Raw genomic sequence first — 12,228 nt, forward strand, 5'->3', positions numbered from 1 at the left:
GGGTCTGGATTACCATGTGCCATGTGTACGGTTGTGAGTTCACCACCATTTTCAAAATGACAGTGAGCTACCGAAGGAGTCTGTCTAACCAGAGCCACAGAGCTGTTAGCAGGCTGGGCCCTGTCAAGCAGCATGCCTGCATCAAACTATTCACAGCTTTGGGGGCCCTACTTGCTAATGGCCCAAAGCTCAAACTCATCATACAGTTCTAACCGTTCAATTCAACTTTTGCAAAAAGAAAATGAAGGGCCTAAAAGTGGGGTTTGAGCATATCTGCAATTACAAAGTCTCTGAATGGGTAGTCCAATGAATTTTAAGGGTTCCAGAAAGGGATTGGTGCTCCCTAGCACAGTATTGTAGGGTGGCCAATTTCAGTCACCAGCTTGCATCATTAGATTCATCAGTCGTTCATGTTCTACTTACTAGCATACCTACGTTGTTGTCTCACAATCACGCTTCATTGAAGATCCTAACCTTTGAATCCAGGAATTGAAGCCATTAAATACACAATCGCCATTTTAGAAAAGTTTTTTTTACAATGGGCCAGGTAGTATAGAATCGAGAACATGAACGGCTCAAATCATCATTTAAAAATACACTCTGGGAGTGGAAATCATTCCCCCATACGGTATTGTGGCACCGAGGCATCACCCCCAATCAAAACCCTTCTGAAAAAATATACAAAACTCCAGATACATTGTAGGTGCCACAGAAACACACAATCCAAAACCCCTCCAGAGACATTAACTCACTCTGTGAAGAAAAATAGAAGAAAACGAGACAAGTAAATTACACAGCCGAAAACATATGATCCAAGAATAAAAGTCAGCCATCACTCGCAGCAATGGCAAATCCACATTTCTATATGTATATGCATCCATCTCATCTAACCCAAGCTACAGAATCAATTTCATCCCTCGCCGACTTGTACAATTCGAGCCTCCTGGCACATTGCTGTCGGCGCTCCATCAATGCCGGGTCCTCGTCTAGCAATTGTGACAGCTGCTTGCCCTGATTCAAAATAAAGAACACGAAGATCCACTTGCATAGTCAGTCCTGGGAAATATACAATGTTGAGGCATGAAGGCATACATGTGGGGTCTACCTTCTGGTGATCCAATCATTCAAATGATATGCCCCCCATGGTGTGGGGAAGATTTCCCCCATGATCACACCGTTGGATAATCCCATTCCTCCAAGCCATGGCCCCCATTAAAGGAAGAAAATTGGTTGAAATTTTCCATTTCCAATGGATGGCTATAACCATCTTATATGGGACACATTATGGCATGGCCCATGATGTGGTTGCCAAAAGGTGGCTGACCTGTAAATGGGTGGGAGGTTTCCTACAGAATCATCCTGCCGGATAATCCCAATCCTCCAGATGTGGCCCCCTATTAAATGTGGAACATTGGTTGAAATTTCCATTTCCATCAGATGGTCACAACCATCTTATATGGGACAGAATAGGGCGTGGCACATTATGAGGGGGCCAACCGGATCTCCAGGGTTTAGGTTCAATAAAGGTGTGGCCCAAGTGTACACCAGCTGGATTGAAGAAAAGGATGCTCATTTCCACAAAGAATCATATGGTACCACTATGGATATACTAGTAACAGAGTACCTCTTTCTTCCCCAGTTGGGTGTAGAAGTTGGTGAGTAATGATCGTTTGGCCTCTCGGACTTGACAATAAACAACGGCCTTTGGAATGGTGTTCCTCAGCGTATCCGATACCATCCCGACATATGAAGACACATTTGACCCTATCCTCCGGAAATGCATATCTGTGTATCGATCAGCGGCGGCAGAGGCTGTCGTAGGGTTCCCTCCCTTCTCCACTTCCTGTGGGAGCTTTCTGAAGAAATCCACAGTTAGATATGATGACTCCATTTCTACCAATCGCAAGGTTGTCTTGCGGCCATCATCACGAAATCTTTCTAAAGCCTCATTTGCAGCAGCTGCCAATTCAGCTTGGAATGTAGGAAACCGCTTCAACTCCTGCTCAACCAAAGGATCAATCGCACTTATTAACAGAATACCTGAAGCAGAGAAACTAGGGTCCTGAGGTAATCTATGGAGGCAGACAATTAAATGTTGAGCCCATTGTTCCATGATCCAAAGGTGGATTTGATGAGCAGTCCGACTGTTAGGGGATGCCCAAAAGATGCCAGATCTGGAAGGGCCTACAAATAAATGTGCAGCTGAGGAAAAATAATATCCAAAATGGTCCACACAAATGGGAGCAAACGTCAAGTATCGAAGGGTTTGGATCTTCCCATCTGGAAGTTTTTTTTTCAATATTTCCCATCCACGGCAGGGCCAATCATATTAATCATCATTCATCAATGACCTGCACCACCAAACCATGGACTCCACATGTACATAATTGGGAGCTCAGTAAACCACAAATTTTGGTTAGGCTCAGGACCTTCTAATGATTCCCGACGTCTACATCTCAATGCAAGGTTTAAAGCTGTCTAAAAATGGTACATATTGCCTGATATGTACCGCTCGACCATGAAAGATACTGCTGTATTGGCCCATATCAGCCCAAAACAGCTCCATACAACGCAACGATTTTAAACCTTTGTCCAAATGACATGTTTACTTAAAGCATTCACCTGAGTTTCTCCTATTGACTTCCGAACAAGGTCTTTCAAAACAAAGTGAACCTGCAAAAGATGTTTCCAAGAATGTGAATATAAGAATCAAACCTCAGCTAAAGATGCTTATGTTTCTGGTTTCTTTTTTTTAAAGCTGGGATCAAACTGGTCAGACCAATTTGCAACCATTGTGTCATCATCACTTTGGCACAAGGGTAGCCCCACCTAGAAATAGGAGTCGTGAAGAAAATGATGGTAGATGAGGGAAAAAAAAAACAAGAGAGAGGTAACAAATGAGATTGAGTACAGCATCCACTGAAGCTTCAGCTGGGCCCTTGAAATAATTGAGAGCACCATCAATCAGACGCCGATACCCTTGCTCAGGAGCAATCAGATGGGGCTGATAACCATCTGCTTCTGAAACCACTTTCCTCACGTTCTGCATAGAGAGATGCCGATCAAATGGAAGCTTCTTCAAAGCAGCAGGGAGTTGGTTGTCAAAAACCCCATATATCCGATCACCACCAGGCCGCCTGTGCTCAAGAAGACATTTCAAAACGAATCAATGCAAACTACATGTGAAGCAATTAACAGCCAAGATTGATCAGTTCGAATTCAAAATAATTAAACAGAAAATATAAAAACAATCACAACACACTTAAAAGAAACCCATGATACACCATTTGATTCTAGCACAAGCTCAAAACCACTATCATCGGTCCTGAATGTTTCCTTTCATCTTCTTGTCCAATAGTAACCCTCATAACTCTATCTTCACAGGTTGAATTTAGACTATTTCAAGTCATTGGAATGGTAACTTTCAAGCTTCCAAATGAGACCAAAATTGCCCTATTGAACAAGCTCAGGCAGTGATCTAATAATATCCAGTGCAAACAAGTGTAGACTCACTGGCAGAAATGGAGGAAGGTCCATTATCTACTGCCTAAAATGAGAACTTTTTTAGTAAGTTAACTGAAATTGCATTAAACTGGAAGAGGAATAGGATCCCCATACCACAAGAAGTGATGAAGCACACCTTCCTTAGCCAGGTCAAACAAAATGGAATCAGTGGCCCCAACTGACTGAGCAAATGAAATGTTTAGCCCAGCAGCAAAGCCCTGACTGAAATGAGAATGCAATAATAAATGGTATGGCCACTATCATTGTGCCACATTTTAGCGCATTTTCACCGTCAGAAGCATTTAACACATCCCAACATATTTTGTGGTTTCAGAAAACCCCCGACTTCACAAATTTCCACCCGGCAGGCAGCGCTCTGCACCATTTGCATTTTGGGATACATCCAAACAGATGATGATATTGAGCACAACATACAGGCTCCACATATAACAATAGAATATAATTTATTTTAATTTTTTATTATTATTTTTTGGGTTGGGGTGGGGGGGGGGGCCTGTAATTCACTTACATAGATTACCAAAAAGAAAATCACAGACTAAGTGTTTGTTTTGAAATACAAATGTAAATAAAACCTTCTATGCAATTGAAAAAAAAAAAAGTCAGTGCCTTTACCCTCCTTCGAGATGCTCTTTAAATATTCGGTCAAATGCACGACAGAGTTCTAGAATAGTATATAGTTGAGCCTGAAGATATACAAAATACGTGCGGGCATTAGTTTAAAGTCACTTGCAGTTACTATAACATTTTCTGAAAAGTGGCAGAGATAAAAGAACTCACTCCAGCATCAACAGCAATGGGCCTGCCAAGATGATCCATCTCTGATTCAAGCTCATCGATGCTTTTGTTTATTAAGGACGTGATACTTGGTATACGAGCCTTAATAACGGATTCCAAGTGCTGAAACCATGGTAAATAATTAAAAATGGTGAGCAATCTCAAAATCCATAACTAAGCAAAATTTATTTATGTGAGGTAAAAGTTCTACCCTAGAGAGAAGTTTTGCAAGATATTCTGATCCCATTTTACTAGACAAGTGTCCATAGTCAGTACTTGTCGCGAAGTACTCTCGCTCTTTTCTCCTAGCAGCAATCATGTCAACATTCTTGTTGATATCAGCTTGTGAACGATTAACAATTCCAACCCAAGGGTGTTGCAGCCGGTAAGACCTTCCTTCAAGAACCTTAAAAGATGCCAAGGAAAAAAAAAAGGGAACAAAGGCTAGTTTAGATACAGAGAAATTGGTAGAACTTCCAGAAAAGGCCAATTACAATGCCCCATCCTCTACCTGAATGATCACATGAAACTAAACTAACCAGTTATCATGTAAATGTAATATTGCCACGAATGACTAATTGCTGTGCATAGGAAAGAAATAGGGTGGGGGAATTGTCTTAATGTGATCACAGCTAAAATCATAGAGTCCAGTTACTCACATCCAGTGCATTTGTCCCCTTATCCATCAGATCTAATTTTGTCAAGACCCCAAATGTCCTCTCACCTAAGCACAGTCCAAACAAGTAACAACATATGAAAAGTGAACTAGAGTGATTATCTGTGTCTAAAGAAAATTCATAAATTTGACCAGATAATACCAGAGGGGTCCACTTCTCTAGCAAGCTTGATAGCATCTGATGTAGCTATATCTTGATTGGCAGGAGATATTGCTAGAATAATGCAGTTAGGCTACAAAAACAAGTCAACAGTTTGTTATGATAGAAAAGGTGCAATGTAAACATATATAAAAAGAATAAACAGAAGGACAGCAGATCACAGGCATGAACCTTATATGCTTAAATGACAGTACAAGAAACTGTGACAAAACAGCAACCAGAAATGCAGGGTGAACCTGAGATAATCAATTATGAAAATCAAGCCAGATCTGGGAAATAGGTTCTCAATTGTGGAACAAGCACTCAATTGTTGAACAGTTATTCAGTAGACAACACAGAGATGGCAACAACAGTCAAAGTGGGAAATTCACTAAAGAGGCTAATTAACATTAAGCCATGTTGTCACCTATCTTGAAGCAATTGAATTTAGCCACTCCGTGGCCCCATTGTAGAACTCTTGAAAAAACAAACAACTGCAACTAAGACAAGTTTAATAAGGAACAACAAGTATGTCAAAGAAAGATGCTATTGCCAATATGCAAGATTAGCTGGCAAAGGAATAATAATTCAACTCAGAAATTATGTACAGGTAGCATTATGGTCACCAAAATATAGAAACTATAAGTTCATGGCAAGACTGTTATGCTGAATAAGCTATCAGTATCATTTCTTCTCAGTAATTATCAAGATTTCGCTTCCTTGAACGCATCCTACTACCAACAAGGGAAAGAAAAGGATGCCTCCTCATCCTTCATAAAAACATGACAGCTTTAAGCAACCAGGACCATATGAATACAAGGGAAGAGCTTTATCATATTATACTATGATATTTGGGGGAGGAGCTAATTAAGGTGCATTTTCAAGCATCCTTGTTACAAATAATGGAAACTGATGAGTAATGAACAGCTTCTTCAACTAAACTGTTGATAGAGCCACACTTAACTAGAGAATCTGGTGGAAAATACTCGAGTTCTGTTTTGAGATACTCTCAAGGGAAGCAACAATATGGTTGATATCCTTGCTAAAGGGAAGATTGCGAAGAGAGCTTTGCATGTGGAGCAATCTCTGACCTTATAAGCATTTTTAAGTAAGACTGCCACATACAAAATTTACAGCGCACGCATATTTACTAAAGTGCCATGAATTTAGTAAATGAAAGACATGTTACACTTTCCACAGTTATTTGATCTGTGACATCCATGTATAAAGTGGAATCTCAGTCACCGTCAAAATTAGTCAATTCAGTCTTGGAAGTCTATCGAAATTAGAAAGGGCAATCCTCAGCCAAAAAGTTCTCATTTTGTTTCCCAGAACCCACTGCCATACCAAGTGGTTATGTTGTACTTGATTTAATAGTCAAACTAAAGATACTTAATCATTACCTTCTCGACATAAGAGCGGACCATGTTCTCAATGTCTTGAACAATACTATCCGGCTGTCCCTCTGCAAAGAAAAGTCTTGCATGAAATTCAAACAAAGAAACTTACCATAATGAACCATGTGAATTAATTTAAAAGAAACATTACCTACAGCAACTTTTGTCAATCCAGGTAGATCAATCAATGTTAGGTTGACAACTGCAGAAAAGCAAAGCAGAAAATAATGTCAATTTAGTGTACAGAACAAAGAATTCATGCGATCAAAGATGAGAGAACATAACGTACATGGAACAACTTGAGAAAAATGATGAATTAGTTTACAACAGGATTCAAGAAAAAATTTGATAGCAAGAGCAGAAAGAACCTAAGAAACAGCTACAAACAGCTATGGAAAAATACAAAATAATAAGCCAAAAATCATTGGCAATTTCATAAATATCACCATGAGATCCGTAGAAGATCAATTCTTGAGATATGTTAACAGAATTGCTACATTCAAGCTCAAAAACAATCAAAAGAGGGTAATCTTGTGATTTCTTCCTGAAGTGTCGAGCACATTCCTCTACTTCTATTAATCAACCCAATGGCATTCATAGCATTCCCTAATCTCTTCATGTCCCAACACAATGCCTGAAGTACCAACCAAGACAGCCCTTCACATCACCACCACTCCATTGATGATAGAAGGCCCGCATGTTATGGATGAGATTTGAGGGGCTATCTCGAATATAGATGGTAATAAACCTCCTGGTGCTGTTGGTTTTATGATCAATTTCTTCCAATTCTGTTGGGAGTTTATCAAGTATGATCTCTTGGCCCTTTTTTAGGAATTTTTCGAGAGAAATAGACCCATTAAGAGCCTAAATGCAACTCACATATGCCTCATACAGAATAAAAAAGGGGCCTTGGAGCTGCGGGATTTCAGGCTGATTAGACTCTTAGTCAGCGTCTATAAAATCATGGCTAAGGTCTTCACCAACAGAATTAAGAAAGTCCTCCCTCTTATCATCTCTCCTTATCAAGGTGCATTTGTGGAAGAGCATCATATTCTCTCTTATAGCCAATGAATGTATCCTCTTGAGAAGGATATTGCAAGAGCCGGGGATCGTTTGTAAAGTTGGCATGGAAAAGGCTTACGATAGATACATTCATTGGCTATAAGAGAGAATATGATGCTCTTCCACAAATGCACCTTGATAAGGAGAGATGATAAGAGGGAGGACTTTCTTAATTCTGTTGGTGAAGACCTTAGCCATGATTTTATAGACGCTGACTAAGAGTCTAATCAGCCTGAAATCCCGCAGCTCCAAGGCCCCTTTTTTATTCTGTATGAGGCATATGTGAGTTGCATTTAGGCTCTTAATGGGTCAATTTCTTCCAATTCTGTTGGGAGTTTATCAAGTATGATCTCTTGGCCCTTTTTTAGGAATTTTTCGAGAGAAATAGACCCATTAAGAGCCTAAATGCAACTCACATATGCCTCATACAGAATAAAAAAGGGGCCTTGGAGCTGCGGGATTTCAGGCTGATTAGACTCTTAGTCAGCGTCTATAAAATCATGGCTAAGGTCTTCACCAACAGAATTAAGAAAGTCCTCCCTCTTATCATCTCTCCTTATCAAGGTGCATTTGTGGAAGAGCATCATATTCTCTCTTATAGCCAATGAATGTATCCTCTTGAGAAGGATATTGAAAGAGCCAGGGATCGTTTGTAAAGTTGGCATGGAAAAGGCTTACGATAGAGACAGTCGATTGGGGCTTTCTAAGCTACATGATGTCCAGATTGGGCTTCACATCTAAATGGAAGAGTTGGGTTCTCGAATGTATTTCAACAGCTCATGTCTCTATTTAGATCAACGGGACACCTCCATTAGGGCTTTCTAAGCTACATGATGCCCAGATTGAGCTTCACATCTTAATGGAAGAGTCGGGTCCTTGAATGTTTTTCAACAGCTCATTTCTCTATTTTGATCAACAGGACACCATGTGGGTTCTTCAGCAGCTCTAGAGAAATAAAGCTAGGGGACTCTCTCTCCCCTTTCTTGTGTTGGTTGCTGAAGGCCTTACCAGCTTATTTTCCAAAGGGGAGAGTTGTGGGTGATTGAAGGCTTTAGATGGGCAATCTCTCCATCACTCGCCTCCAATTTACCGATGACACAAAGGCGTCATGCGAAGCGTCACATAGAGTAATAGCCAATGTGCAGGTGATTCTCAAATGTTTCGAGGCAGTGTCAGGGCTTATTGTGAATCTGAGTAAGAGTTTGATATCTGGAATTGAAGTTTGTAATTACCATCTCCATTCTTTGGCGGACCTCGTGGAGTGTAGCTGCCAAGGTTTCCCTATTTCATATCCGGGCCTTCCACTGGGGGCTAACTTCTTGTCTAATTCTATTTGGTAACTGGTTATTGCAAGGATCGAGAAGAGGCTCACTGCTTGGGATCACGAATACTTGTCATTGGGAGGGAGGATAACCTTAATAAAATCAATATTAGGGCTGCCTATTTACTTCTTGTCTCTGTTTTAAAATCGCGCAGGGGTAGCAGGAAAAATTGAGAAATCTACATAGTTTTTGTGGGGGGATTCCTTGAACCTGAGGAGATTCCACTTGGTGAAGTGGGAGGAAGTCCAAAAGGCTTAAAGTGGGAGGCCTTGGATTAGGTAAGGTTAGAGAGAAAAATATTGGCCTCCTCAGTAAATGGTGGTGGCGACTTGTCATTGGGAGGGAGGATAACCTTAATAAAATCAATATTAGGGCTGCCTATTTACTTCTTGTCTCCATTTAAAAATCTGGCAGGGGTCACAGAAAATTTTGAGAAATCTACAGAGTTTTTGTGGGGGGAACCCTGAGGAGATTCCACTTGGTGAAGTGGGAGGAAGTCCAAAAGGCTTAAAGAGGGAGGCCTTGGCTTAGGTAACGTTAGAGAGAAAAATATTGGCCTCCTCAGTGAATGGTGGTGGCGATTTGGTAAGGAAAGAGACGCAGTGGCATAAAGTAGTGGTCAGAAAAAAAAAATGGTTCATCAAATAGTGGTTAAGAGTTGAGACCCCACATATTGTCATAGTTCCCCTCTTTCTAAAATATGGGAAGAGGGGTTAGTGTGTTTTTCGGGGTATGGGGTTGTATTTTTCATTCATGTTTTCTGTTTTTTTTTTTTTTTTTCTTATCAACTCTTCTCTTATCTGCTCTCCCAAAAATTAAAAAATAAAATAAAAAGCCATGCCTCTGACTCAATAATGGTCTATCAGAGACAGGATCCAAGTTACCAGCACAGGCAAGCATGCTCTCAATTCAGTGCCTGAATAATCAGCTCTGGCCCAGGAAGAAGATGCCACACCTGTTCTAGTATTGACTGCTCTTGCCCAGGAGGTCGATGCCAACAGATCTCAAATTGACTGCAGTACTTGAGTTTTTTAATCAACTTCATTCTGTTTTGTTTGGGGTGTGCAAATGTCCCCAATTTGAAATCTAATTGCAAAGAAAGATGATTGGAACAGGAAGGTTTCTTTTTTATAACTTAATTCTGATTTTCTCCTTTTCTAGTCTCTCCAATCCAACTATCCAAGAATATCTAATTGCAAAGAAAGTTGATAGGAACTGGAATTGTTTGGAGGTGAATTTATGCATCTCCCTATCTCCCTGAGGAATAGAGTTTATTGTGACAACACAAATAATGGCATATGAAAGGTCTAATAACATGCACTCTTAGTGTACCTTGTTCTGAACTAATGATAAGCAATTCCTAACATTTCAAAGATGCATGATTATACACGTAAAAAATAAAAAGGAAAAAAGAAAGAAATGATTATGAAAAAACATGGGATACATAATCACAGCTAGAGATAAAAAGAAACGGGGCTCCACTCATTTCAATTGCTTACAGTACAATAAATTACCAAAGCTGGCCGTTAACAAATAACACAAAATGGAGAAAATGAACCACTCAACCAGCCATATGTACGCACCATTTGGAGAATATATGCTGAGATGAATAGGAATTGGAGATATCTGTTTAGATCTCCCTGTCATTCTATCAGTCTCATCTTGAATTTCCTTGCGCACAATGGCTGCCAAATCAAATGACATGGTCAGACCATATGATACATATTCATAACTCTTCCTGAGTAGCCACTAAAAAGAAGACAGTAGGGAATGGAACTTTTTCAGGAGAGACAAAAATCATAAATAGTTGTAAGCTTGCCACTAACAACTAAAAATATAATACAGAAGCATGAACCAAACAATAAACCAATACACATAAAAAAAAAAATTTAAATTAAATTTTTAAAAAAAAAAGTAAAAAACACAGTAACTATAACCACTGAACTTACAAATAAATTTTTTTTTAAAAAATAATAATAATAAAAATCATTTTTGTTATTGGCAACTCAACAACTTTACAAACTGAGAATAAAATCGAAATTCATAAGCATTTCTCTCTAAACTCCACAATTTCTTAAAAGAAATTAAGAATCGTTATCCGAAATTTCAGCTGCAGATTCACACAAATCAGTAAAAATAACAAGACCCTAACTTGAACAATAACCAATACAAGAGTTTGGGGAAACATGCTGACATCTGCAAATTCCTTCTTGAAAACGGTATTCCAACAAATTGTAAGCCAATACAAAAACACCACGAATCAAACATCGAATCCACGAGGAAATGGAAAAACAACATTTACCGAAGTCTGAAAATCTCCTCTTTGGCAAGTGAAGAAACTCGGCATACTCGGGCTGTCCTTCGTCCGTCTTGTGCAGCTGCAGAACCAACGGCCTCCGTGTGACAATCCCTACAAGAAAACCACAAGATCCACCGTAGAAAAAACTCAAAAAAAGAAAAAATAAAAGCAAAAGAATGAAAAATTCAGAACTCCAACCAGATCCCCTGGGAAGAAAATCCCGCCCAACGATGCTCTCCAAAACCGATGATTTCCCAGAACTCTGCAATCAAATGAAATAAAATCAAAGTAAAAATAAATAAATAAATCGACATAAATGAAGACGCTGAAGTACATCGTGACAGATTGAGAGACAAACCTGTCCACCGACGACGGCAACGGACGGAAGGGCTTCCCAGAGAGTTGGCAGGGCGTTGTCGCCACCGTAGTCTCCGAGGACCGTACAGGCTCTCTGGATCCTGTTCACGAGACCGATCAAACTCTCCATCGTCGTCATCTCCACAAACCCTAGCCCTAAACTTCCGGCCTGCAAACCCTAGAAATCGATTCGAAAGAGAAAGAGAGAGAGAGAAAGAGAGAGAGAGAGCTTGGAAAGTAAGCGAGTGTCTTGCAGTTGGAAGGTTATTCTCTGTTTTATTTTCTTTTTATCATTTTTTTTTCCTTTTTCTCTCTTACCCGTTTGCAGTGGGGAAATGTCGGTCGGATAAAGTGCGTACGTGTACATGTTCCAACCCGCTTCTGCAGTTTTAAACTTTCAAATTTCAAAACAATCTGTTTTCACATGAGTGCGGCACGTGTGTGCAGAAGCGGTTGGCCCACCACGATGTATTTATTTTATCAAGGCCGTCCATCCATTTTCCCGGCTCATTTTAAGATATAAGTGGTAGATCCCACGCTCAACTGGACCACACCACTGGAAAAGATAATAAAGTCTACCGTTGAAACCTCCTTAGGGCCACGGTGATGTTTTTTTGCTATCCAACCGTTGATAAGGTCACACGGACCTGAACGAAGAGAAAATATTAACATGAGCT

At 39.9% G+C, this 12,228-nt stretch overlaps 1 protein-coding gene across 2 annotated transcripts; it reads right to left on the reverse strand.

The window, feature by feature from the left end:
- Positions 1-739: 739 nt before the first annotated feature.
- Positions 740-11,883, reverse strand: LOC131233956 (phragmoplastin DRP1E-like). Of its 2 annotated transcripts, XM_058230851.1 has the most exons (15): positions 11,553-11,882; positions 11,393-11,456; positions 11,198-11,305; positions 10,479-10,580; positions 6,663-6,713; positions 6,518-6,579; positions 5,118-5,208; positions 4,959-5,023; positions 4,511-4,705; positions 4,303-4,422; positions 4,138-4,208; positions 2,912-3,137; positions 2,623-2,673; positions 1,625-1,999; positions 740-1,011 (listed from the first exon to the last, which is right to left on the reverse strand). In XM_058230851.1, exons 1-15 carry the CDS (start codon positions 11,688-11,690, stop codon positions 883-885), a joined length of 1,848 nt encoding a protein of 615 aa, XP_058086834.1. In that variant the 5' UTR covers positions 11,691-11,882; the 3' UTR covers positions 740-882. The 2 variants fall into 2 exon arrangements, with proteins under 2 accessions (XP_058086834.1, XP_058086833.1); XM_058230850.1 differs by having other exon boundaries at positions 11,198-11,456; positions 11,553-11,883.
- Between the last annotated feature and the right edge of the window lie 345 nt (positions 11,884-12,228).

This window comes from Magnolia sinica, chromosome 18, assembly GCF_029962835.1.
Source record: "Magnolia sinica isolate HGM2019 chromosome 18, MsV1, whole genome shotgun sequence".
Taxonomy (NCBI): domain Eukaryota; kingdom Viridiplantae; phylum Streptophyta; class Magnoliopsida; order Magnoliales; family Magnoliaceae; genus Magnolia; species Magnolia sinica.

Bases quoted from the DNA above. Each gene is read 5' to 3' on its own strand.
- LOC131233956 (XM_058230850.1), bottom strand. From the start codon at position 11,690: ATGACGACGATGGAGAGTTTGATCGGTCTCGTGAACAGGATCCAGAGA. The intron at 6,714-10,478 runs GTGCGTACATAT...GCTTTTCTGCAG, and splicing joins CAGCATATATTCTCCAAATG to TTGTCAACCTAACATTGATT. The intron at 4,706-4,958 runs GTGAGTAACTGG...GCATCTTTTAAG, and splicing joins AGGGGACAAATGCACTGGAT to GTTCTTGAAGGAAGGTCTTA.